Source organism: Plasmodium vivax, chromosome 8, assembly GCF_000002415.2.
Source record: "Plasmodium vivax chromosome 8, whole genome shotgun sequence".
NCBI lineage: Eukaryota > Apicomplexa > Aconoidasida > Haemosporida > Plasmodiidae > Plasmodium > Plasmodium vivax.
Genome location: NC_009913.1, coordinates 321760 through 347593, shown reverse-complemented (window position 1 = coordinate 347593; position 25834 = coordinate 321760). Strand labels below are relative to the sequence as shown.

General features: G+C 43.7%; 8 protein-coding genes across 8 annotated transcripts, besides 26 other annotated features; 3 read left to right on the top strand and 5 right to left on the bottom strand.

Moving 5' to 3' along the window:
- Positions 1–32: 32 nt before the first annotated feature.
- Positions 33–52: a microsatellite.
- Positions 53–787: 735 nt separating this feature from the next.
- Positions 788–814: a microsatellite.
- Positions 815–1869: 1055 nt separating this feature from the next.
- Positions 1870–6015, top strand: PVX_094580 (asparagine-rich antigen, putative; the record flags this gene model as incomplete). The annotated part of the gene is made up of 1 exon (XM_001614334.1): positions 1870–6015. The coding sequence occupies one exon, from the start codon at positions 1870–1872 to the stop codon at positions 6013–6015; it is 4146 nt and encodes a 1381-aa protein (XP_001614384.1).
- A 52-nt stretch (positions 6016–6067) lies between these two features.
- Positions 6068–6090: a microsatellite.
- Positions 6091–6397: 307 nt separating this feature from the next.
- Positions 6398–6425: a microsatellite.
- Positions 6426–7435: 1010 nt separating this feature from the next.
- Positions 7436–7481: a microsatellite.
- Positions 7482–7821: 340 nt separating this feature from the next.
- On the bottom strand, positions 7822–8151 carry PVX_094575 (hypothetical protein, conserved; the record flags this gene model as incomplete). The annotated part of the gene is made up of 1 exon (XM_001614333.1): positions 7822–8151. The coding sequence occupies one exon, from the start codon at positions 8149–8151 to the stop codon at positions 7822–7824; it is 330 nt and encodes a 109-aa protein (XP_001614383.1).
- Positions 8152–8507: 356 nt separating this feature from the next.
- PVX_094570 (hypothetical protein) lies at positions 8508–9318 on the bottom strand. Its single transcript, XM_001614332.1, has one exon. The coding sequence runs from the start codon at positions 9178–9180 to the stop codon at positions 8836–8838; it is 345 nt and encodes a 114-aa protein (XP_001614382.1). The 5' UTR covers positions 9181–9318; the 3' UTR covers positions 8508–8835.
- A 213-nt stretch (positions 9319–9531) lies between these two features.
- Positions 9532–9560: a microsatellite.
- A 288-nt stretch (positions 9561–9848) lies between these two features.
- Positions 9849–9879: a microsatellite.
- A 337-nt stretch (positions 9880–10216) lies between these two features.
- On the bottom strand, positions 10217–11317 carry PVX_094565 (hypothetical protein, conserved; the record flags this gene model as incomplete). The annotated part of the gene is made up of 1 exon (XM_001614331.1): positions 10217–11317. Exon 1 carries the CDS (start codon positions 10862–10864, stop codon positions 10217–10219), a length of 648 nt encoding a protein of 215 aa, XP_001614381.1. The 5' UTR covers positions 10865–11317.
- Positions 10822–10869: a microsatellite.
- Positions 11040–11072: a microsatellite.
- A 387-nt stretch (positions 11318–11704) lies between the features above and the next one.
- Positions 11705–11731: a microsatellite.
- Positions 11732–11981: 250 nt separating this feature from the next.
- Positions 11982–12028: a microsatellite.
- Positions 12029–12157: 129 nt separating this feature from the next.
- On the bottom strand, positions 12158–14219 carry PVX_094560 (hypothetical protein, conserved; the record flags this gene model as incomplete). Its single annotated transcript, XM_001614330.1, has 2 exons — positions 13137–14219; positions 12158–12934 (listed from the first exon to the last, which is right to left on the bottom strand). Exons 1-2 carry the CDS (start codon positions 14205–14207, stop codon positions 12158–12160), a joined length of 1848 nt encoding a protein of 615 aa, XP_001614380.1. The 5' UTR covers positions 14208–14219.
- Positions 13281–13311: a microsatellite.
- Positions 13976–14034: a microsatellite.
- Positions 14056–14082: a microsatellite.
- A 244-nt stretch (positions 14220–14463) lies between the features above and the next one.
- Positions 14464–14543: a microsatellite.
- Positions 14544–15196: 653 nt separating this feature from the next.
- Positions 15197–15219: a microsatellite.
- Positions 15220–16181: 962 nt separating this feature from the next.
- Positions 16182–16215: a microsatellite.
- A 522-nt stretch (positions 16216–16737) lies between these two features.
- Positions 16738–16789: a microsatellite.
- Positions 16790–18207: 1418 nt separating this feature from the next.
- PVX_094555 (Rho-GTPase-activating protein 1, putative) lies at positions 18208–20497 on the top strand (the record flags this gene model as incomplete). Its single annotated transcript, XM_001614329.1, has 5 exons — positions 18208–18296; positions 18495–18608; positions 18784–18896; positions 19060–19907; positions 20072–20497. 5 exons carry the CDS (start codon positions 18208–18210, stop codon positions 20495–20497), a joined length of 1590 nt encoding a protein of 529 aa, XP_001614379.1.
- Positions 19550–19576: a microsatellite.
- Positions 19619–19770: a microsatellite.
- A 647-nt stretch (positions 20498–21144) lies between the features above and the next one.
- On the top strand, positions 21145–22876 carry PVX_094550 (dynein light chain 2B, cytoplasmic, putative). The gene is made up of 4 exons (XM_001614328.1): positions 21145–21563; positions 22013–22079; positions 22250–22301; positions 22549–22876. The coding sequence occupies exons 1-4, from the start codon at positions 21470–21472 to the stop codon at positions 22675–22677; spliced, it is 342 nt and encodes a 113-aa protein (XP_001614378.1). The 5' UTR covers positions 21145–21469; the 3' UTR covers positions 22678–22876.
- Positions 22526–22603: a microsatellite.
- Positions 22792–22857: a microsatellite.
- An 89-nt stretch (positions 22877–22965) lies between the features above and the next one.
- Positions 22966–25303, bottom strand: PVX_094545 (hypothetical protein, conserved; the record flags this gene model as incomplete). Its single annotated transcript, XM_001614327.1, has 8 exons — positions 24737–25303; positions 24454–24526; positions 24265–24321; positions 24026–24090; positions 23771–23871; positions 23594–23658; positions 23349–23473; positions 22966–23212 (listed from the first exon to the last, which is right to left on the bottom strand). Exons 1-8 carry the CDS (start codon positions 24811–24813, stop codon positions 22966–22968), a joined length of 810 nt encoding a protein of 269 aa, XP_001614377.1. The 5' UTR covers positions 24814–25303.
- Positions 23023–23044: a microsatellite.
- Positions 23229–23262: a microsatellite.
- Positions 24913–24932: a microsatellite.
- Positions 24932–24969: a microsatellite.
- Positions 25304–25834: the final 531 nt, after the last annotated feature.

Genomic DNA, 25834 nt, shown 5'->3' with positions numbered 1-25834 from the left:
ACGCATATACATGTATACATTTATATATATATATCGTGCAATTCGTGATCCATTATACGCAAATAAACTAGAATTGAAACGGCAAGATTGTATAAAAAACGCAAAAATTAGGGATAAAAGGAAGGAAGAGCTAACAAGGCAAAGTACATTTGACACGATATGAGATAAGTTAAGATAAGATAAGATAAGATAAGAAAAGATAAGAAAAGAAAAGATAAGATACGTAAGATTGAGAAGATTATAACGAAATTAAAAAAAAAAAAAAATAAAAGATTAAAAATTAGGCACAACAAAATAACTCTTAAGGGATTGAAAACGTAAAAAAAAAAAAAAAAAAAAGCCAAATCGATCGCGGATATAAAAAGAACATAAACACAGTAGTATATATCTTCTTCCCGTAGTTTTACATTTTTAAATTTTGTATTTTTTTTTTCCATTTTTCCCTTTTTCCTTAGCCCTTTTCCCATTTTTCCTCTTTTTCAAATTTTTCCCCTTTTTCCCATTTTCCCTTTTTTTTTTTTTTTTTAAATTCATATACGTACTTGTAAAATATTTATACACAAATTATGCCAGCAAGAGGGGGCGTAATATATACTCCCCGCACTTAATGCCAGAGTTTACGCATTAACATTTGCCCCTTATTGTACATATATGCATATGCAATTGTTTTTTTTATACATGTACATACGTATATACACAAAGCGCACATATATATGTACGAGGCCGCAGGTGATGCGGCACCTCCATGTGTTTATGGCATATGCGTAGGTGACAAGTCTCGGGGCCTAGACCCATTCACGGCGAAACGTGACTTGGCATTTACACCCAGCGCGAGTGCGGTGTCGTTGGAGAGCTGCCCGCGCTGCACCGGTTCGCTTCCAGCACTGTTTTGTTCGACGAGTGCCTGTATGCACCTGTACATACGGGTGTATGCGTCGAGGAGCGGAGCGACCCCGAAGTACGCGCGTGCATAGGTACACATAAGTGCGGAAATATACCAGCGCGTGCGTACCGATACGTAGGTGCGCATACGTACCGATACATAGGTGCACATACGTACGGGTGCATAGCTGCGCGCCTTTACTTATGCGTGCCCGCCCGTTGAGTGCACCCCCGCGTGCATGCATTGATACCACGTGCACGCAAGGAGGGCGGCACGCAAACCCATACATGAAAGGTTAAGGGGCACGAACGGACGAAGGCGTTCAGACCAGAGAAAGACAGCCACAGGAGCAGCAAAACGCCGATAGCGAGTAACCGAAAGGACAGAACTGCGTACTTTTCTTCCACCCAGTTAAGGAGAACTTAACATGGGCAGGAGTTTTGAGGCCATCATAATATAGCCAGGCAGCCGAGCGCGCAGCTCACATTTGACACACTTAGCTTACGTGGGAGCTGCGTGCGGAGCCACTTTGGCCGCGCCCCCATTTTTGAAATGCCCCGTCCATCTTTTTAAGGCATAGCGAAGAATTGCGTGAGTCGCTGCATGAATCGTTGCTTGAATCCTTGCGTGAATCCTTGCGTGAATCCTTGCGTGAATCCTTGCGTGAATCTTTGCGTGAATCCTTGCGTGAATCTTTGCGTGAATCCTTGCGTGAATCTTTGCGTGAATCCTTGCGTGAATCGTTGCGTGAATCGTTGCGTGAATCTTTGCGTGAATCGTTGCGTGCCTCCCTGTGTGCGTGCTCGTGTGTGCACCCGTTAATTCCCCCTGTGCGTTCGCGCGCATACACGTGTATGTGTATGTGTATGTATATATATGCATATATATGTGCGTATGCACATGCACAGTGAACCCGGCCGTTTGCACGCGCACGCACCCCCCATACGTACATATATGCACGCGGAAGAACCCGACCCACCGGCAACATGGAAGCACTAACGACGGATAAAGACATGAGCATCAAAAATGAGGAGAGGAACGAAAACGGAACTGACCTGCTAATCGGGTTGGCATCTCTAAACGAGCACGAAGGAGAAGTGGCGTATGATAAGAAGGAAGACGCAGAGATATCGATGCACATGAACGAGCAAGACAAATTAGACGTACCATCATTAGTGGAAATATGCAAACAACAATTGATAGTAATTCTGAAGGACATGTGTGCGGATTCGAACAGTTCGGATGAGAAAGCGTCTTTTATGTATCACCTGAACAGATTAAGGAGTGCAGTAACCGTTGTAGATTTGCATAACTACATCGCCGTGTTTGGCCCCTGTCTAAGCTACAACAAATTGCCTTCCACCTGGAACATATCCGTTTGCGACTATTTAAAGCAGCAGTTGAATATACTTCGCGCGGCTGACTCGCAACAGAGCTCAAGTAACTACGTTAGTTATCTAGAACTACATAACGATTATGAAGATATTATTCACGACAAGAAAGGGAATGCAACCACGACGGCTAGCAACTCCATGCAAGGGAACATGAATTCGAACAATTTAAATTCGCAGCTGTCTATGAAGGGGAGTAGCATCCATATGAATTCTGCAAACAGTACTAGTAACGTAAGTGGAAATGCCACCGGGAATGCTAGCGGACATATTAGCATAAATGCCGAAGGGGGCAATCTGGGATGCTTTACCTTAGGAGACCATGAAGATAGCAACATTGTAGAAGATTATTATGACTGCCTTATGAGGACCAATCTGTCGGATGATTCCCCAAATTGTTTAAAATATATGATGAACTCGAAAAATGACTCCTTAAGCAATACAGAAGTGGAAAATGTAATTTCGTACTTGAAGAAATACGAAGTGAAGGCGAATAAAAATTACTGCAGTTTGGAGGAGGAATTGAAATATAGCAAGGACTCAGATTTTGAGTACCAGGAGGACTACCTGAAGGATAAGACTCTATACGACTCCGATTTGGATGATAATAACTTATTTGATAGTAACCTTATAAGCAGCAGTAGGAACATGAACGACAGCGGTAGCAGCATGATGAACATGAATTTGAGCATTCCGAATAGCGGCTCGGCAAACAACAATAACAGCAACAATTTGAGTGGCAAGAATTATAATATGAAATATGATTCGATGAAGAAGAATAACAGCGATGTTATGAACACGTGGACTAGGGCTTGTACAGAGGGACATCCTGAATACCTGCCTAGAATTCCTGGGGTTAGATTCAATCCGAAGAAGCAACAATGGCTAGCTGCTTGGAACGATAACACGAGGGAGATCAGAAGGTACTTCTCCGTTAAGCAGTACGGTTTTGAACAAGCAAGAATTTTAGCTGTGAAAGCTAGACAAGAAGCGGAAAAGGCAGGCGCTAGATGCAAACCCATGTTCCATGTGCATGGAAGGAAGACAGTGGATAGCGCAGCAAATGAAGCTATGAAGAATAACAACGATATGGGGATGGAGGATGGCACCATGGGGAACAACAACATGGGGGGAAGTGGCGTGGGCGGCAGTATGGGCATGATGAGCGGTAGCGGAAATAATGCATCCCACGCAGGCACGAATGCAGCGATGAACAGCGGAGGCATGTCCACAGGGGGAACACACGAACATATGAACAAGAAGGATCATTTGAAAAATGAAAATAACAAAGGAATAAAGCGAGGAAGGGGGAGGCCTCCTAAGAGGAAACTGAGCGAAGATTCGCAACTCTCACTGGACGATATGGAGCAGACGCTGTGCAGAAATGGGGAAAACGCAGATCTGATGGAAGCTATAGACTCTTTTGATAAGAACTGCACCAGACCGATGAAGGGCGTATCCTACAATGATCGAAAGGGTTCCTGGCTAGCCTATTGGTCCATAGGGAAAAACTTCCAGATGAGAAGGTTCCCCATAAAAAAATTAGGCTTTGAAAAGGCAAAGGAGCTAGCCATTCAGTGCAGGCTAGAAGCGGAACAAGCAGGAGCGACCACCACAGAAAATAGAACCAAGCGGATTAGAAACCTGCTCACCATGAATTCGGAAAATACGATGGACGTAATGATGGACATGAATTCGCTAGACCCGGAAGATAACCTAAACGACACGAATAAAAATATGAATGGAAATATGATCATGTCTCAGATGCACCATCATTATAATGCCCACGGAATAAACAACAACAATAATATGCACCCAAATAAAATGCCACATAGCGATTGCCAAGAGAGCGAAAATGATTATTCGCCTACGAAGAGGACAAGGGCACCTAGAGGAAGAAGAATGGAAAGCCTAACTGCACGTGCTAGTGCGCTCACCCCAGTAGAAGGGGTTCGATTCGACCCATATTCCTACTCATGGTTTGCAAAATATCTAGAAAATGAAAATTCCAAAGAACCCAAAATATCCAAGTACCTTCTAAAAAAATGGGGGTTCAATAAGGCACACAGTTTGGCTGTCCATACGGTAAAGTGCGCCTACAAAGCTGTGCCCTTTACAGACGAGGAGCTCATTAACATATTTAATGTAGACTCGAAGAACCTCATGAATAACCAGAACAGCTTGATGAATTTGGCATTTAAGGACACGTATGGGAATAATGCGGGGGCCAATGGGAATGCCTACAACGCCAATAACTACGGTGCGATGGGCGTCTCGAGCTCGGCGAATGGCGCGCTTATGGGCAACATGGGGTACATGAATGGTGCCATGGGCGGCGCCGTTGGCATGGACCACGTTGTGGGTGGCATGCCCATTGGGGGGGTTAGCGGCGTTAGCGGCGGCAACTTCGCGCAGAGCATGGGCGCCTACAAAGGAGGCGTGAACGCGCACGGCATCATGAACAGCATGGGCAACAGCGGCGGGGAGAAAAACGCAGACATGGGCAACATGAATGACGAGGAAACGACCATCGGGAATGGAAGCAGCAACAACGCGAACAACATGTTGAGCGGCATGGACGGCGCGAACGGCATGCTGAACAGCGTCGAGGGGGCAAACAACATGAATGCTGCCAGCAAGATGGGCATCATGAACGGCTGCGCGTACAACTACAGTGGTGGGAGTAGTGCCGTAAACGACAGCGCTGGGGGGGCAGTAGCGGGAGCAGGAGCGGCAACTGTGGGAGCGGCTGGCCAGAACAATTTCCACCACGGGGGGTTATTGCCCAACAGCGGAATCGTCGTCGGTGCCGGCCTAGGCGAGAACAATGTGAACGGCCCATCATCCATGAAGGGGAACGCAACCATCGCAAATGGAGTAAACGTCTACATGAATGAACAAATGGGGTTAGGTGCAAACTACAGTGGGAAAAGTTTCCCCTCGGGGGAGGTGCTAGTTGCTCCGGGCACGTCTTCAGCAATGATGGACGATGAGAATCCGAAGGTGTTAAACAAAGCACACCTAATGGAGAGCAGCAACGGTGCAGGAAATAACGCCGGTGGGAGTGTCCTACAGAATAGTAGCGTAGACAATTACCTAGTCGTTAGCGAGTGCGTGCTGAATAATAACAACAGGAAGGTGGGCGGGGCGCATGTTGGCAACAAGACCATAGGTGGAGCAGCAGCAGCAGCAGCAGCGTTTGGCCATCACCACATGGAGGACCCAGCTGTAGTGGGTGTAGTGCGACTGAACGAAATGCACATGAATGCAGAGAATGACATTAACGCGAATCAGTCAAATACCCAATACGGCATTGCATCTACGGGTTCTAACATGAACATGAATGCAGAACCCGTCATGAGTAAAGCCATGGTCAACAGCGCCAGTGGCAGCGTAAATCTGGGAACGAACAAGGACAGTACTGGCAGCATCATGGAGGGGCGTGATGTATTAGACAACAGCAGAGGTGCGGAGCATCCCCTGGAGCAGAGGAAGTTTGTAAATATTATGAACGAGTCAGGCAACATTGATAGCGGTGTCAGCGGTGTTAGCGGTGATAGCGGCGCGAATAGCAGCTATGCTAATAACAACCCGTATGGCCCCAACGCAGGTGCCAATTTTAACTCGTACGACGGTGAAAACGCGGGCGCGGCCAACATGATTGGCTCCAACGCTAATGAGCTGAACGAGTCCTCCATGTACTACATGAGTGTGAAGCCGGAGATAAAGACGGAGCAGTGAGGAGGAAGACCACCAGAGTTCTTAGCACGGGGAGCGCAAGAAGCGTAAGAAGTGTAAGAAGTGTAAGAAGTGTAAGAAGCGAAGGAAGCAAAAAAATAAAAAACAAAAGCAGACAGACAGACAGACAGACAGACAGACAGACAAACAAACAAACAAACAACGCGCAATGCGCGAAGGGCGGAAGAAGCCCGAGAAGGCCGAGCCCAACTGCCATCGTAGAAAAAGCGAAACGAATAAAAAGTTTGGTGAGGAAGTGGGACATGACAGTCGTACCCGAACGGAGACACCCAGTTGCACTGAGGCGTCCCGGCGTGATGTATGCGACGTCGTAGATAAGGACGATTATGTGCCAGTGTGTGTGGCCCTCCGTAGGTTGGTAGCGAAGCAGAGCGAACCTTTTTTTTTTTTTTCACTGCATTGCACCCGTTTATTGAGCATGTATTGACCATGTATTGACCATGTATTGACTGTGTATTGGCCTGACCATCCATCGGGCCATGTATTGTCCCCTTATTGGCCATGCATCGCGCCATTTATTTTTTTTTTATTGTGTTACAAGACACATCGTTATTGCTACATAACTGTGTTTGCAATTCGCTGATATGTATGCGTATGTGTATGTATGTATATATATGTATATATGTATATATGTATATATATATATATATATATATATATATATATATATATATATTTTTTTTTTTTTTTTTTTTTTTTATTTCCCCCCATTCTCTTCTTCCCATTCGTTCCCAATTATTCGTTTCCCACAATTCGATTCCCACCATTCGATTCCCACCATTCGTTTCCACCATTCGTTTTCACCATTCGTTTCCACCATTCGTTCCTCACCATTCGATACTACTACTCCCCCTCTCCCTTTTAGCACTTTATTTTTTAAATAATTTAATCACGCATGAATATATATGTTTTTATAAAAATATCCCCCCTTTGAATCCCCCTCCTTTTATTTCCCCTTATGACCTTATGAATGCGCAAAGGCGCGCGTTTACTGTCTTGCATGAGTGTGCATAAAGTGTATCCTGCACACGCGCACATACAAACCAACAAACAAACAAACACATGTAATTGTTAAAATGCCACCTGCGTTGCTTATATGTTCGTGCCATAACCCATACATTGCACACGCGTCCCCCCTTCGCACTTTACACGTTATTAATCACCAACAGACCGTATTTAATATTTTTTTATCTTTTTTTTTATCTTTTTTTTATCCTTTTTTTAAATGTAAACCTATCCATTGTACATGTAGATACGTGTATGTGCACACGCGCGGCTTCCGCCCGCACAGCTTACGCATGTGTGTATTTCATCTGCGTATATATCGGGGCGCTTATATGTACGGACTTGCATATGTGCCGATTGTTATATGTTGCCCACCGCATGTGCTTTTTACGTTATAAAAACACATTTCAAATGAATAAAATGAAAATAAATCTTTTTTTTTATATCATATTAAAACAAAGTTGGAAGGATAGGAGTTTTTCTTTTTCGGACACCCCAGTGGATGGGAAGTTTAACGTGTCCTGATTGGCCATTCGTTTTAGTGTGGCCCCCGGCTTGGATTAGCACGGGTTAAGAAGAAAGGGAATATATGAGTTTTCAACCCCTTCGTGTGGAATTTCGATAGACACTTAAACGGTATGTGTGTGCAATATGCGTGTATGTATTTCCGCAATGTAGGAGAAAGGGCCGCTCCCCCGGACGTACACCCATCATGCGTACAGAGTTGAAAGGACCAAATACAGGGGGCATGCTCAAACCGTCTCTCTATGTGTGTGCCCCATTTTATCTCCCCCTTTTGACAAAATTAGCAATGTTGGTGATCCTCTCGCGTAGCTTTGGCGTGATTTCCGGCTTGGCTCTCTGATGAATCTCCAGATGCTTCAATATTTGGCCCGCCCGGTACCAGTTGATGTCACTATTTTGCCTCAAACTCATAAATAAGTTTTTCTTCCCATCGAGGAGCATGCCTCTGGTTTCTTTTAACTTTCTGTTCGCCTCAAGTGACAGCCTTTCCTGCTTCTTGGCATCCTTGTAACTTTGGCTTTGTTTAACTCCGTAGGGTATCTTGTCCTTTATCTTTTTCAGCAAATTGACCCTGCACTGTGTGATCATTTTTATCCTCCTCTTCTAAAGTGTGTATGTGTGTGAAGGGGGAGAGTCTGTAAGGATGTGCCCCTGTGGGTGATGGGCGCCTTTGCAGTTACGTGTGCAGACAGGTTGAAGCGGGTCGGCCGCAACGCTGCGTCGGAGCTGAAACTGCGGACCGCTCGTGGGTTGCTCTTTTGAAAAGTTATTGCCGCGTTTATCTGTTTATGCATTTGGGGGAAGCGGTTGGGGGAAGGCAAATGAAAGACAAGTGGTGCTGAATCGACCCCTTAACCAAATGGCGAACAAAATTTACCAACTTTAGGAGAACACCTGACGGGGTCGCTACGGAGGGGTAAATCGCTGGAAGGCATGTTATTTTTCTCTCCCTCATTATACCCCTCCGCTCAGCGCACCACCACCTTCGGTAGTCCCTTCGATTTTATCGCCAAAGGGGAGATTGTCAAAATGTGCTTTTTTGAAGCGTCTCTTCGCATAACGAGGAAGGAAAGAACAAATGGAAAAGATGCCTCATATGTTCACTTCAAATCCGCTCGAGTGGAAACGCTTGGGTGAAATTTGCATTGGAGATTCCTCTCATGGGACAGCATGGCGAACCTGCACACATGCGCCGCGGCAAAGGCATCTATACACGTGCATATGGTACAGCTAAAAGGGGACTTTTCCCATTTTGGCGGATGCACACATAGGCTATACCATGCCGGGAGGTATGCTAAACGCCACTGCTGCCAGGAGGAAGTCGGCGCGACGGCCCTTCCGTGCCCCTACACTTGACGCTTGCCCCTTTGGAACTCCCCCCTTCTCGCTTAATTCATCATCAGACTTTAAAAGGTACGAAAAAAAATCCTTGTCCCTAATTAGGATGTCATCATTATTGTCATAGCATGGCAAGTCGCTCTCGTCATAGAGTTCGCTTCCGCGGCTGGCATTTCCCGTTTTGTCATTTTCTTCCTTCGTAGGAAATTTACTGAAGTTTTTCTTGCCCTTGTATTTTGCGAAATTTTTTTTTTTTTTCCTTTTATCCTTCAAAACCATTTTGCTGCACTGATTGCAGTGGTTCCAATGAGTAAGAAAAAATTTTCCTCTGGGGGATCACCAAAATGGTTTTAATAAAAACCCATGAAAAAAATATAAATGTATGTATTTTTTTTTTTTTTTTTTGGCTCCCTTCCTGCATTTTCGTTGCATACAAATGACATTTTGCGCAAAGTGGTAGGAGCAGCGTCACAAAAATGGTCCTCGCGGGATGCTCCCTTTGCATTTGTAACGCCGTGGGAGGAGCGCCTCCACTGGCCCTTCACACGTGTAAAAATAAATTCGCCTCAACATGCCAAAAAGGAAAAGTCTCCCATCCGTTGTGGCAATTCCAGTTTGTGGAAAAATACTTCCCAAATTGTTAACATATTGTTTTTCGCATTTTTTCGAGTCCCTCTTTTTTTTTTTTTTTTTCTTCACCCTACGCTGATGAGCAGTCGTGTAAGAAGCAAAAATATGTACATCATTCTGTGCAAGTCTGTTTCTCAATTGTATGTCCCAATTGGGGGGAATCGCAGACAAGGAGTAGTGCCATGGCGATGTCGGCATCTTTGCGCCATTTTTTCCAAATTAACCGTTTAAACGAAAAAAAAAAAAAAGGATAAGTTAAGCTTAACATGGGCGAGTTGCGCGTGTGCCCACTTTTTTTTCGTAGGGTTCGTTGCGGTGAAAAAAATTATGGGTGACACTTTTTCGCACACGTTAATGAAGCGAGGGAAGGAGTATCCCTCAACAGGGGCTAGACAAAATGGGAAGAAGAACAACAAAAAAAAAAGAAAAAAAAAAGGACACGCACGGGAGAAACGTAGCAACATAGTCATCGTGTGGGGTTCTCTCGTTCGAATAAAAGGCGGAATATTCGCATGTCTCCCTTTTCCCTATCATCCCAAAAAGTTATGCAAACGTGTTTCCCCAAACGGGGGGACATCACATGCTCGTTAAAGTAACTGTACATGGGGGCTGACTTGGAGAGGGCTCTTAAAACGCAGACGGGAGCGAACACACAAATAAATGCACACATGAAAAGCATTCCCCGCTACTCATCCGAGTAATCCGAATAACCAAGCAACAGCGAATTGCTCTCGAGGGTGGACACCTTTTTGACGTCAGCATGGCCCCCCTTTGGAGAAGCGATGGCACTTTTTTTCTTCGTCTTTATAATGGCCTTCACACTGGTTTTCACTGGAGTGATTTTTTTTTTTTTAATAATATTTTTTTTAACCTCACGTAAGTTAACATTATTACTTTCTTCCTTCCACAAATCCGCTTCATCTTCCTTTTCCTTTAATTCTTTTTTCTTTGCATAACTTTTTATAGCTTCTTTAAATTCAAATTCCACTTCTTTTTCTCTCTCCCTGATTTTCTCGGCACTATAATGATCATGTTTCGCATAATTGTCATAATATTCTGCATATTCTTCCGTCAAGTTTGGCATTTCATAAATGTTCATGAGTCCTTCTGCTTCATCTTCTTTCCCGGGTCCACCTCCACCACTGTTGTTATTTTTTTTCAGTTCAAGTTGTTCCGATAGGCTTAAGAATTGATTGTCCCTTTTAAACTCTGGCAGCTCCTTTAGCCGCTTATTTTCGTCAATTTCTTTTGCGCTCCTCGCGTCCTTTTCTTGCTCTTTTATTCCTTCATTGGTGTACTCCTGTTCGTAAATGTGCGTTTTGACGAAGTTCATTTTGGGGGCGCGCGAGGGGTAGCGTTATATTTTACATGGGTTTTTACGTGGGGGGTTATTACGTGTGTGTGTGCAGGGGGGCGTCCTTCATCGCATGGGGGTATTATTCACCGCTGCGGCTTCGAATGATGCCCAAATTGCGGATGGCCCCTCTTTTTACTCCCCACATAGATGCAAACGGACGTGCGGCGTCCCCCGCGTTGTGTTGATCGCTTTGTGGAGCCACCATTTGGGGGTTTTCTCCCCCTGAGGTGAAGTCGCCAACAAGCCGCCAACTCCTCAGTTGGGCCACAGCGCTATCGCGTCAGTAGCAATATTTCGTGTAGAAGGGCGGGGCGAACGTTTATGAGGCTCCAATTCAGTTTGACCTGGACCCCTTCACTTTACTTTTTTTCCGCAAAATTGGTAAAACGTTATCTTATCTGAATGGTATTTTTTTTTTTTTTTTTTTTCAAAAATGATGACACCGCATGGTATTATTTTGTTTGTTTTTTTTTTTTCCCACAAGTTATGCGCACTTAAAAAAAAAAAAAATATATGTGAAAGTGGATGACGGATTGTTGGCGGGAGAATGAAAGGGAGGTGCCAGGGGGCTCACGTTACATTTGGCCACCCGACGTGTACACAAAAATTAGCTAACGATGCCAATGCATAAATTAACATTTTACACTTGCCGATTTGGGGGCGAGTCCCATTTTTCCGCCCATCAAATGTTTTACCAAAATGGCAAAAACGAGTTGCAGGTGAAGGCAGAAGATGAGACGAACTGCCTGCCCACGGAATAGCACCCTTTGGACATTCGAATGAATTTTTTTTAACTGCCATGCCAGCTGGTGGGATGAGCGAACTGCATGTGACGCTTTTTATGGAGAACCAACTTGGGGGTCACAGATGAGCCGTTCCCGGTTCGCCCGATTGTCCCTACTTTGTTTTTTTCTCGTTTTTGTGATGTTTGTTCTGCCGCGGAATGGCAAACCATTCCACACCTGGTGTAGCCTCCCTTTTGCATTTTTTTCTTCAACATAGTTGTGATAATCTGATCGGCCAGGCTGCACACGGGGAAGAACCACCACACACACGCCCACGTTGGTTCGCCCGTGCACCGCGATATTAACCCGTTGAGAGGTTCTTCATGCGGCCGTACCGATGGGAAGAAAATCCATCCCATGCGGTGTCATCATTTTTGGAAAAAAAAAAAAAAAAAAAAAAAAAAATTATAATGGCCATTTTGTGCAGCATACCCTTGTGAGGGCGTCTAGGGGAGCGCATCCCCCGAGGTGTGTGCTGATCACCCTAAATGGTCAATTCGCGGCGGCAACAGGGACAAGTGAGGTTAAACCGAAACCAGCTCTTGACGCACTTCCAGTGGTAGGTGTGCAGACAAGCCAACTTAATACACTTGTCGTAGTCCTGAAAATGTTCGAAGCAAACGGCACACTGTTCATACGCAAAGTTGTCACTCTTATTTGCTGCATCTATGTGCTTTTCCGCATCTATGTGCTTTTCCGCATCTATGTGTTCCCCCGCATCTACGTCTAGCAGCATCTTCCCACCCTGACCCTCCTCCAGTGTGTGGTTCTTATACACGTACTTGTATTTATCCAAGTGGCTGAGAATGCGCTGCTCGTTGAGGGCGCTCTCCTGCAAGTTCGCGTTAGTCGACGGGAAGAGCCGTAACAAAGAGTCTGCATCTAACTGTTGCAAAATGTTCAAAACGGCATATGGCTTGTATTCTACTGGTAAGCACTGAATGTAGTTTATAGATTCATTCGAAATAACGTCGAAGAAGGTTGGCTTGATTGCCCCCTCCGTGTATATAAACGTGTTGCAGGTAATTCTTCCTCTTCCAGATTTGATATTCATTGGGTCGATCCCCATAATTTTAAATTGCACCCCTTTGTAAAAAAAGGTGTCGTGCATGGAAAACAAACTTAAGTAGTGCCTCTCTATATACGGCTTGATGTAGTCTGCGAAGATGTTATAGTTGTAGGTCGTCGGCAGCGTGTCGTACAGGGGCACGATGTGCACGTTCCTAAACGGGTCGTACGCGTCTGCGTTCAGGCAGATCTCCTGCGGGGGGGAGGGGGCATCGGTGAGAGTAATTTGTGGGGCCATGCCGAAAATGTGGACTGCCCAGGAAGCGGCGCGAAAAAGAAGCGCCATCATCCGTGGGGGACACCCAACTGTGCACAAATGGACATATACATAAACATACGCACACACATGCATAGGTAAATACACACATCGCCGAGGCGCCGCCCGCATTCCTAACCGTAGAGTTGTCCACGAAGCCCACGTTCACGTCAGCATCTATCTTCACGACGAGGAAAGAAAAATTATTTATAAGGAGCAGCTTGCCGGAGTAAAATAGCTTAGTCCTGTTTTTCTTGAAATAGGGGTGCAGACAGGTTAGAAGGATTTTTTCCAAGACGAGGCTTCTTCTCCTCATGGTGGAAGAGCGCGGCGTGACAGTATCCCCGTGCTTTACTCCGAAGGTGCTGTTGTTCTTGCCCCTTTCTGAACTGCACTTGCTCGAAAAGTGGTCAAAGGAAAACGGAATGAGGGACATGGCTTCATTAAAAAATTGATTGCCTTTTTTAAGTATATATTTTTTTAAAGAAAAAAATTTTTTTTTCAATTTTTTTTCATATTTTTTATAGTATTTATCTCGTATTATTATGAGATGAATTTTTTTTAAATTGTCCACGTATTTTCCATCCGTGTAAATTAGGGTGTCCCGCGTGAGGATTCCCTTGGAAGGGATGCAATTCACAACAACGTAGTAGTCTGTGTTTTCTTTAAAATGGGAAGTTTCGTCTGCTAATTTGTCTTTATTGCGTTTTTCATGCAAGCAAATGTGGTCATTACTGGGTGTGTTTTTCCTGTCCTTTTCACTCGAATTTTGTTTTTCTGCGTAACTGTTCGATTCCTTCCTATGCGCAACTTCCCAGGGGTCTCCATTTGGGCAAGTTCCCTCTTTGTCGCTGCTTAATTTTTCGAGCAGGTTTGTTCCTGTTATGTGGTTTTCACTTTTAGTAGCCCCTTCCGCCTTGTCATTTGTTAGGTCTTCCTTCATACCTTTCCGTGTGTTTCCCCCCCCAGGGACCTTTTCTTTTTCTCCATTTGCGGCAATTATGAAGCCCTCATACAGGACGCACTTATCATTTATCATCAACTGTAGTTCTCTATACAGCGGATCTGCATTTTCCACTTTTCTTTTTATGGGAAGTATGTGGACTTTTTCTAGTATACTTTTTTTTTCTACGATATTTAATTTTTTTTTCGAATTGACATTACTCAGGAAATGCATGTGTTTGCTTTCTCCCCTTCTGCAACTTTCCATTTTTTAATTTTCATGTCTTCCTTTTGAATGTTCTCTGCGGAATTTTACCCCCTCTGTGTAGTAGACGGGTACTATATTGGAGCTAAATCTCGAAGTGTGTTGAACGTGACGATTTTTAAGAGGGTCACTTTTGCGAGCATTCCCACGTCGGTACGTTCAGAAATATGGGTGCAGGTAAGAGCGCACAGGTGGACGTTTTTCGAGTGCGCTTGTGAGTAAAGCTGGCCTCTTACTTGCGTATCACCATTTCGACAAAGAGTTGAAAAAAAAAAATTCAGTTTTGCCTAAACTGCAGAGTGACTCCTTTTTTTTTGCCAAAAAATTCGTCTTCTATTTTGCTCCTTTTTTATTTTCTTTTTTTTTGCCTTTCTATGTAGACAAAAAGTAGGTGCTTTTTCTGGGGGAGTCTTCGCTTGCTGCGCGCGTACAAGTACAACTGCACATTCTTCGAAGCGTCACGCCAGTGGCATCATCAATGTTGTTCCAGCGTTTAGGAAGCCACCTATTTCGCCGCCAATTTAGGAAAAAAAAGAAATAAAATACGAACGAGAAAGTCACAAGGGGGGTACTTCGGTCCAAACGGAGCACTAATGGCTTTCACTTTATTTTATACTTTATAATTTTGCACCTTGTGGAAGTTATTTGCGCCGTTGTCTGGGCGTCCTTTTTGCAATATGTTCTGTATTTTCCCCCTTTTTTCTTAATCGCCCGCTATTGCGATGTAGACAAGTTCAGTGTGCAAATTGAAAAACGTCGTCGCCTTTTGGGGCGCAAGAAAATAACGTGAAGAAGCAAAAATGAAATGAGGTAACATAAAATATAATTGTCTACGCAAAAGTGACGAAATAGGAAAAGTGAAAGAAAAAAAAAAGAACGCCAAATGGATGTAGAAATTTATATCTTATTTTAAAAACTGAGGGGGAGCAACGGGGTGGTGGATTTAAGGGGGCATTTTTCAGTTTTCCTTTATTTGGCCCTATTTTTCCACGCTTTTTTCACCGTTTGCCTTATTCGAACGGCCACAAAGTCTAAAACAAAAGCAGTGAATAAAACTTAAAACAGATATACTAAAAAATACTAAGAATGTACGCAAAAAATGTATGTTCATAATAATTCAGAAAAAAATAAAAAATAAACAATATGATAGAGAAGGAAAAAATATTTAAAATTAGACAAAAAACAAAACAACGTTTTGGAAAAAATTTCTGTGGAGTCTACCGACAGTACAAAATATTTGTGTGTAAAATTTCGATATCGTTTTGGGCAATTTGTCTGCTAATTTTGTACATTTTGTTCACTTTCATTTTTACTTTTGCCTTTACTTTAATTTTTCTTTTTCCTTTTCCTTTACCTTTTCGTTTTTCTTTTTTCGTTATCCCCAGAATTTTCCTTTCTATGCGTACTTGAAAACATTTTTAAAAATTCCTTTTTTGCATGAAATAACAAAGTCCGCGGTGAAAAAGGAAAAAAATTCAGAAAGTGAAATGTGTAGTTCTGTTTTAAAAATCACGCCGTTTACAACTGCACGCACCGGTTGCCTACAACATTTACGTTGCAAAAAGAAAGGAAAAAAAAGCGAAAATGCATAATAACAATGTACAATAAAAAATCGGAAATTTCTTGCTACATTTTTAATAATTTTACTTTACATGTGACACACTTTTTTTAATTTTCCTTTTAGGCGATTGTAACAGCAAAAGTCGCTTTTGCAGCAACTGAGTGTAAATGACGCCGTGCGATTTTCCATTTTGGGGAATATTTCCTCTACATGTAGGAAAAAATATGCAAATGCAGTAGAAAAGAGAATATACATAGGAACGAAGTAGCATCCATGGGGAGAATTTTAAAAAATTGTCTAAAATGGCTGAAACGATTTTGTTCTATGCCATTTGGGTGAAGGCATGATTTTTCAGGCCATTCCCAGTTTGTTCATTTTTCGCTGGTATTCTTCCCTCTGCTGAGACTCTACAACTAAGTACATTTTTCCTTCACCACGGATAACGTGCACACATATGTCGCGGCATAAAATGAAGAAATAAAACTGTACGCATACGGCTGTAGCAAAGTTGGGATATACATATGGATATCCGTACGCGCAGCGCGCCGTACGTGCGTACATGCACACACACTATGAAGTGAATATGCCGAATAGTTCATTCCTTTTCTCCCACATACTGTCCAAGATTACGCGTTGCTTTCCATCTCTGGAGAACTATTTTCTACACGTAAAATATAACCATTTGCATGGCAAAGATGAACAAGAACGCTTCGCGCAAAAAACACGCGAATGTCTGTGTGTGTGCAACACAGTACATTTATGTACCCTTTTTGGTATTTTTGGCTGAACAGTTCATGTAAATCGCCACACAGGTTTGCCTTATGCACGGAAAAAAAAAAAAAAAAAACACCTTTTTTTATGACTCGTTCATACAAATGTGCCAAATGAAAAAGAAAAAAAAAAAACCGAATGTAACACGTAACGTCAATTTAGCTGGACGCGTGTTCGCAGCAAAACCGCTTGGATGAACTTTCTTCTCTTTTTAATCTTATCGTAAATCCTACATTTGGTGTACGTAAAAAAGGAAAATTCCCTGCTTCCTTTCACCATATGTGCAACCGTGCAAGTCTTTCTCGAAAGCATGCGGGCAAACGGTATAGGGGGTACGTGGGCAGAAAATGTGCATATTGTACGCGTACAAATATGTGCTCCCTTGTAAAGAGGCACACATCGTTCGTTTTGTTTACTCTCCAGGGAAAGTCACCACTCCATCACTTCTTTATTCACCTTTCCCTTCCGGAGAGGCGTATAACTTTGCCAAAGTCTCAAAAAAGGCTAGTAGCACAGGTAAACACCTCGCCATGTACATGATTTTACACTTCACGCGAATGTCAAAATAGTGGGGCGATCACATTGCTAATGTAAAAAAAAAGTTCGAAAAAATAAAATGACGAACGGGTGAAATGATAAACAAATGAGTGCTCGCTTAATCCGCGCAATGTCGATATAGACGTCAACTTCGATAACAAAAAGAGTCCTATTTTTGAAACATTGTTATAAGCTTGCTCAACAGCTTTGCGGAAAGGGATATTACACGATGAGTCAAGCAATGCGGGGAACGACGAGAAAAAAAAAAAAAAAAAAAAAAATTCCTTGAGTGGTACGCGTTGCCGTTTTTATTAATTTATCCAACGAAGCAAACATTCACAAATTACACGCATGTGTACATGTGCGCTTAAGCGAATATGCATCTGTTCGTACATTTTGTGAGCTCTTCATAAAAGGGGCGTGAGGCAAAGTTCAAGCAGGTAAGCGATCAAGCAGGTATTAACTTGCACTTAATCCCTCAAACCATTCCCCCCCCCAAAAAAAAAATTGCGCATTTAATCCCTGTTCATTTTAATAAGATACAAAAAGTTGCAAAAAGGAAGAAAGGACTGAAAATTTGCAAATGTATTTCTTTTTTTCTTTTTTCTTTTTTTTTGCGTACAATCTGTTAATTGTTTATCTCAAAATTAATCGATTTTTTTTTTTTTTTTTTTGTCCAATTAATGGTGTTCATGTTATATTTTATTTTTTAAATTACGTAAGCGGAGGAAGAAAAAATATAGCGCAATAACATAAAACTGTTACAGAACAGGACCAAACGGAAAGCTCGTCACCCTCATCGGAGTAAAAAGCAAAACTCGCATTTTGTTAAGAGAGAGAAAAAAAAAAAGACACGCCATCACGTCAGTAAAGTGTTACAAAATTTGTTAAATTTGATCGTAAATATTGTGAATGCCGCGTGAATGACATCGCTTATGAGAACAGCATGAATGGCGCCGCTTATCATCGCAGCATGAATGACGCCGCTTATAATCGCAGCATGAATGGCGCCGCTTACCATCGCAGCATGAACGCGTCTTAGCTTTATGCGCTTGCTTATTCCACTTTTTTTGGGCCGTTTTTTACCTGACGCTCGCCTTAAATTCGACTTGCAACAACTCGCGAGAAGAAAAAATGCTGGACTCGGATGCCGAAGTACCGCAGGAAATTCTGGTGGAATACGAAAAATTGCTGAAAAAGTCGTACACGGAAAATTTTGACGAGTAAGTATGTGCAATGGATGCATGTCCCTACAAATGAGCACTATGCTATTTTTTTTTTTTTTTACAAACTTAGTCAGACAGTGTGCAAAAGAATTGCGCATTATTCATGAGTACGGAGTACGTAACGCGAGTGTTCACATCCGTGTGTGCGCTTTTGCTCTGTCGCATGTTCACACGAACGACTCTTCTTTTGAGCAGGTTGTACAAGACCGACTTGCTGAAGGTGATTGGGAAGGATGGGTACGGCTCACACATCGTTTTGCTGATTCCGTGTTTTATCGTTTCGTCCGGTGCGGACCCTGAGAAGACGCTGTAAGTGGATCGCCTACTGGCGCTGTTTATTTGCGTGAGTTGCGGCAGTGGAAGTTAGAGTGCCCTGCTGGTGGCGATGATGCAACTTTGTTTTATTTATTTTTTACTTCATTTGTTTGCTTATTTTTTATTTATTTTTCCCCTTTTCTGGATATTGCCACTTCTCCCCCTGCAGGAGATACGCCATCCTGACGCTGGACCCCATCGTGAAGGAGAACTACGTGCTGATTCTGTGCGAAACGCACACGAGTTGGCTGACCGACGCGGTGTACGCGTACGCGAAGCAGTGTAAGGAGGGGGAAAAAAAAAAGAGGCAAAGGGAACTGACCAATTGGGATGGCGCGAAAAGTGCAGACATTCCATGTTGGTCATTTTCCCACGCGTAAAAAAAAAGGCTCCTGGTAAGATGCCCATTCAATCATTTTATTCTTCCATCCCCCTTCCCGCGCAGGGTACGACACGCTTCCGAGGAAATACAAAAAGAATCTGAAAAAACTGTACCTGGTGCACAGCGGATTTATGTCCAAAACGATGCTCACCATTGTGACTCCATTCGTGTCAGCTAAATTCTGGAAGAAAGTAGAATACATAGAAAAGCTAGAAGATTTATTTTTAAAATTAAATATCAACCCAACATATTATTTGAGATGCTTCCCATACATAGTTCAGAGAAATGAAGAAGTGCTATTAGGAGGAAAGACAGTTTCCGTTTTCGGAGCAGACTTAGAGATTTTATGCCAACGATTTGGAACACCCTACATGGAATATAAACACGTCCCTTCCATCCTTGTGGATTTCTTAACCCATTTATTAAAGCCTGAAATTGTTAATACGAAAGATCTCTTCTACTTACAAGCAGATGCGAATACACTGTATGGGATAATTGGAGACATAGAGTATGGCGAACCGACGACCGATTTTAACAATATTCCATCCCTAGTATGTTCATTTAAGCTTTTTTTAGATACACAGAAAAATGGGTTGTTAGGGAAAGATGCCTTCACCAAATTGTATCATTTAAAAACAGTTTCAGCTTCGGATAAGGCGATTAGGAGTGTTTTATTTAAACTGTATGATAATCTTGAGCCGGGTGTTAAGGAGTGTCTAGTTTGTCTTTTGAAGTTTTTTAAAACTGTATCGACGTATTCGAGTGAGAATAACATGACGGTGGAAACGCTGGCTAAAATCTTTGCGCCCACCTTCTTCAGACCCAGGGTTCCGAACGCCGTTTTTTCGCAGTGCATTCCCTTGGCGAATAGGTGCCTGCAGATGATAATTGAGGCCCCCGACATTTTGACGGTGAGTGGAAGAAGCGTGGTTAGCGCCGTGTTTAGCGGCTTGCTGAGCGGCGTGGTTGTTCCAACCGGTATCGCCTGCGTGCATATGTCATTCTGTCTCCATTTTGGGACGCCTTCCCCATTTGAGTTTTTTTTCCCATTTTTTCCTACTCCCCTTTTGCGCAGAACCCGCAGAAATACGACGCAGAAAGTGACAGCTCAGACGAGAGCGAGTCAGATGACAGCAAGGAGAAGGACTCCAAATCGGAGAGCTCAAGTGAGGACACGAGCAGCGAGTCACATGGAAGCAAAGGCAATAAGGGGCAGTCTAGCGATTCGGCGGAGCTGGCCAAGCGTGGATCCAAGGCCTCGGAAAGGGGAGCCCCCAACAAAAAGGACACCCCACAAAAGGACGAATCGAAGAAGAAATCGGACGAAGAGTCCGAGGAAGAGTCGGAGGAGGAGTCAGGGGAGGATTCTGAGGAAGAGTCTGAGGAAGAGTCTGAGGAGGAGTCCGAGGAAGTGACAGAGGAAGCCACGGAGGAAGAATCAGGTTCAGTGGAGGGCACCAGGAAGGTTAATTTTAAAAGGGAGGAAGGGAAGGCGGAGTGAGAGCGGTGGGGAAGCAGCTTCTAATTCGTTTTCACTCATCCGTTAGATAATTTTATTTTTTTTTGGGGTGAAAAGAGGAGAAGCCGAGCAAATTAGCGGCAATACTAAGTAAGGCTTATAAATCTTCGGGGGACCCACGCTCAAATGTGCCGACACGTCCCCAACGGTCGCTGAAAGGTGCATGCTGGACGCTGACTTGTTAGTAGTTAATGTACTCCCACTGTTCGTGATGATAAAACGAATTTTTATCCCATCAGTTGCGTTTCCCGCGGGAGAGCAGCGCAAGAGAGGCACACACATATATATATGTATATGTATGTATATATGGGGGGAGGGTCCTTTTTTTGTGTGCACTTGTGTGTGCTTTTTTTTCATTATCAAAATTGTCTACTTCCGCTTGTTTTTTTTTTTTTTTTTTGCGTCCCCCTTCGCACCTTCGTTTGCAGTTTCGGGGACGTGCGCTATCCCCCCTCTGCATATCCTTCTTCCCTTTTTTTGTCGAACGTATGTCCACATGTTACCTCTGCGGAGATGTGTATCTCCCACCCTTTTGGCAAGCGCACCTACACGTGTACGTATCTGTGCTTGCACACATGTGGTATGTTATCATCTTAATTTTTTTTTTTTTTTTTTTTCTTCTCTTTTTAAATAACGCAAGCTGTATGTTTCCCCTGGCAGTAGTATTTGTTGCACGTAATTTTTTTCTCCTACAAGGTTATGCTCGTTGGTGGACGCACAGGCTGCGCATTATATGTACCTGCACACGCGCATAGAAATACCCCTTTTGCAATCACGTGCATAGGCCCGTTGCGAACGCGTTCGTGGGGTTCAGTTTGTGTTCCTTGGCACCTTTTGAATTTGCCTTTGCGCTAACTCCAACCGGTGGTTACCATACCGATATTTCGTATAACCCTTTTTGAATAACCTTAACGAGACAAAAAAAAAGGAGAAAAAGTAGACGGAGGAGACACAATGGCTGGCTCAGCGAGCGAAATAAGTGAATCGCTAAACGCCTGGATGAACAGCAACTCGTCCATAGAGTCTTACGTCCTGATCAATTCTGACGGTAAGAGAGAGTGAGCGAGGAGGGGGGGAGGTGAGGAGGTGAGCTTGCCATCATATCAGTATATCCCAACGTTGTCTCCGGGCAGGCGGTCTGCGTATGATGGGGTGGCACATAAAATGTAGACCGCGTCGAACGTTACGCGCAAGTGGTATTCACCTTAGTGTAACCTCTATTGGGAAAGGGGAAAAAAAAAAAAGAGAACGCCGCATGATTGAGGGGCTAACTGGAGGGGGAGAAAACTCCCACAAGTGCCGCCATAAGAAAGAAGTGGCTAACGTACGATCAGAAGAAATAGCATAGCAGCATAAGCACCCCCCACTTACGTTGCACATCCGGAGTATCACCTTCCCCCTCTCACCTCCAATGCAATTAACCTGCGCAATTATGTGTAGCCACCTTATAAGGAAACATCTGCCATTTTCGCCCCTTCCCCCGTACCACTTGCTAAGGCATCCCGCTAAAATACAACGAAGACGTGAGCTACGAACACGCAGTTAAGCAGGCCTCCCTGTTCTCGTAACCCTCACCTTATCTTACGTTATCCTACGTTATCTCATATTATCTTTTTTTTGTTTTTTTTACTGAAGAGATGCCAGGAGAGTGTCGAAAGTGTGCCAAGCTGCTCGCGCTGCACATTCCTTTTCCTGCCTTTACATCTTTTTTTTTTTCTTTCTTTCTAATTGTAGAGACTTGCTAACAAAAACAAAAAGATGCGTTAAGGAATTGCTTCCTCAAGAGGTAAAAAAGGAGAAAAAAAAAGAAAAAAAAAAAAAGCTGCAAAAAGGCAAAATAGGGGGGTAAAAAACAAGACCCATAATGCATCGTTAACTTGATGAGCGTTACGAACAGAGTGTGTGAACCTCGCGCGGTGCACACGGGAACCCTGGGTGGTGTTGGTGCATCTACGCATCCTCAGTTGAGTGTCCAAGTGCACGCCACCCATCTGAGATGCCGCCACGTCCCCTCCCTGTGCACCTCTCCCCAGAACGAATTCAACAGTAACTTACGAATTCGAACGAAAAAAGAAACTGAATACATCATATGCAACCATGGGGACTACTCGCTCATAACAAAACAAAATTGCAAGGACACGCAAACGAATAAAAATAAATGAATGTGTGGAAGGCACTCCGAAGGAGCGTCCCTGCGTTTAGGGGCGGCGTCTCCCCCAGTCGGCACAACGCAAGGGGGATACACAAAGGGTAAACACGAAGAGGGTAAAAACACAGAGGAATGTCCTAATATGTGGATGCACACGCCCCACCGCGCTCAGTTAGCTCCACGGACGAACCACCACCTCTGCAAAAGCAGAAACAAATACGAATAGGGGACGGGGGGCCGACTTATCCTTCTCATCTGATGTTCCCACATAACCATTCATGTTCCCTCATTTGTTAGAAAATCATTTTTTTTTTTTTTTTTTTTTTTTCTTCTGATCTTTATTCATTTCGCCATCCCCGTCATCATCATTACTATCATTCTTTTCGTAACTTCGTGTGTGCGATTCTTTATATAACTCTACGTTAGCGTTCGACTTGGAGTTGAAAATGCATTTCGTGGCAAAGGAGAGGACGAACGTGCACACTAGGAGGACGAGGAGGTGAATGATAATCCCCTTATTGAATGATTCCTCCTGTATGAGAATGATTCTGTGGGGGGGCGCGGCACACGTGGGGGTATAAATGCATGTACGTATGTATGTACGCATGTATGTACATGCCTATGTATGCACATGCCTGCGCATGCGTGGGTGCGTTTTTCTTTCCTTTTCCTACCGCGGCTTACTTATTCACGAGGGGCAAAATGAAGGTGAAGTAAAGCAAAAGGAAATTCACCGCGTTGATTTTCTTCCTGCTTTGGGTGTTCCTTGTCCACATGAAAAGGAGGCACGTTTTGGACAGGTTCGAAAACTGAAATGGGGGAAAAGGGAGGAGAAGTTGGTCAGGGCACTGGCATAGCAGGTTAGCGTACCAAATGAGCTGTCATGCACAATGTGCACTTGCGCGACTAAAGTGGCGGTGCAATTTAACCATGAAGGTGTTGGCCGATATGGAGCGGTAGATATGCTTCAGCGAAAAGTCCATCGATCTTCCCCCTGCATGGAGGAGAAAAAAAAGGATTACAAAAAATTGGGGTTAGTTCTGATGAGCATGAGGGGAGACCTCCCCCCACAAATTGCACTTCCTATATAGAGCTACTCATATTACCAATGAAAAAGGGGAAAAAATTGGTGGCCACGGATTCGTAGAATCCCCAGCTGAGGCCCACGGATAGTATTCTCTCCTTCAGGTTGATCGTGTTGGTGTGCCTGCACGTGGATGTAGGGGGTAGAGCGCATGAAAAGAGGGGAGTGAAAGCAAAAGAAGGCAATCAATGGAGAGGAAGCCCCTGTACAGGCATGCCACACAAATATACACTCGCAACCATCTTCATGAGTTCATTTTTATTCTCCTTGTGCTTACTTATGGGACAAGATGTAGTAGAGCCCAGCGAGGTCTATGAAGTTGGCGCACTCTTGGAAGATTATCTGAAGCGGGGCGGCGCAAACAAAAGGGAGTTCCCATAGGCAAGTAAATATGCAATCATGTAAAGGGAGTCACGTAAAGGTAGTCGTGCAGGGGTAGTCAGCAGGGGCAGGTGTGCACTTGTGCACTTCTGCGTGTCCACCCCCTTTGTGGGAGGCCTAGCCTGCCAAACGTACGTTGAAAAGGTTCATGTTCTGCAGGAGGCCTATCGAGAAGAACGCCAGGGTGAACAGCTGCAAGAAGGGGCCAAAGGGGGGAAGCGTTACAAGTGGTGGTGGCACCCAGGTAATTACATACGCTCAAGTGGGGGCAATAAGCGGTTCTTTTGTGCTTTCACTGTTTGGAGAATCCTCCTCCAATGTAACCTTCAAAATTTGAGAGACGATGTAGTAAAAACACACGAGGAAAAACAGCTTTGTCGATCCGGCATTCTTTGACCTATTAAAAAGGGGAAGGAAAAAAAAAAAAAAAAAAAATAAAATAAAAATACATGTGCTAATTTGGAGAAAAGCGCGAAAAAGAATACATTCGAATGATGCCCCATTTGGGGTCTACTTCTCACGTTGCTAAAGTGCTGCTGCACGTCATTCGTTAATCAGGGGGACTTTTTTTTTTTTTAAATCTTTCATGTCTATATGGTGTCATTACAATTTAAATCCGTCATAGATTATGTAGTAGGGTGTGAAGGCCGTCAGGGAACAGTTAACAAAATGGAAGAGCGCCATTTTGGGATAAGCTAAAAAATTTGGCGTACGTGATTGGGAGGCAGCTCTACATACTGGGATGTGCTTCCCTTTTCGCGGCTGCTTGTGGAGGGTCAATTAACAGTTTAGGTGTTTTCAACTTGCGTGCATCACCAGAAATAATTAAGAAGTGGAGCAAACTTGGGGAACTACTTGCAAGAGTAGGTATGTGCTGCCCCGCGTTTCCCAATGAGGCAGGCACAGCTTTTCTTTGGTTGTCATTAAAAGGTTCTGAGGGGCTCCAATAAAGCTGCCTAACAGGGGGTTATACTCTATTATGCATGCTTAAACATGCAAGCATTTTGGGGGGCATACTTTTTTGTTCACCACGCGGGATGTAAAAAAGGCGAAAAATTGAAGATTACGTTTGGAGTTAAAAAAAGGAGAAAATATCCCCTGAGTGGTGTATCGTTCTTTTGCTTCTTTTTTATTTTGTCAATTTGTTTGTTTGTTTGTATGCTTCTTTGCGAGCGTACAATTTTAGGGCGTTTTTTTTTTTTTTTTTTTTCCTTTTTCGCCTTGCGCGGGTGTTCAAAAGGGGGTACTTTGGAGCAAGCGGGGGGCACTCCCGACTTGTCGTTCGTTTTGTTACCAACATTTTTGCCGCCCGCGGTACTTAGCCACCATATAGCGCTGCTCCCGTGCGGGCAGACCGCGCCCAACTTTTCGCGTCACTTTTGCTTTTCCATATTTGAGAGCTTTATTGTTATTTTTCCCTTTTAGTTTCCAATTATGGTAAAGGAGGGTAAACAAAAGGCATGCAAAAATGAACATTCCCCTTCTTTTTACCTATCGTAACAAGGAGGATGACATAAAAAAAGGATGACTGGGAGGGGCACAAACGTTGTTCCATGGGCATACACCTGTCAGGCTGCACAGCTGTACAGCTGTATAGCTGTATATACATACACGTGCAAGCGTGCGCATATAACATGTATACAGTATATGTATATTTACATGCACATATTTATATTTACATTTGCAAATATTCACTGCAACACTT

Coding starts and splice junctions, on each gene's coding strand:
- PVX_094570 (XM_001614332.1), bottom strand. CDS start 9,180: ATGGTTTTGAAGGATAAAAGGAAAAAAAAAAAAAATTTCGCAAAATAC.
- PVX_094550 (XM_001614328.1), top strand. CDS start 21,470: ATGGCTGGCTCAGCGAGCGAAATAAGTGAATCGCTAAACGCCTGGATG. Junction 21,564..22,012: donor CGTCCTGATCAATTCTGACG/GTAAGAGAGAGT, acceptor CCACTTGCTAAG/GCATCCCGCTAAAATACAAC. Junction 22,080..22,249: donor AAGCAGGCCTCCCTGTTCTC/GTAACCCTCACC, acceptor TTCTAATTGTAG/AGACTTGCTAACAAAAACAA.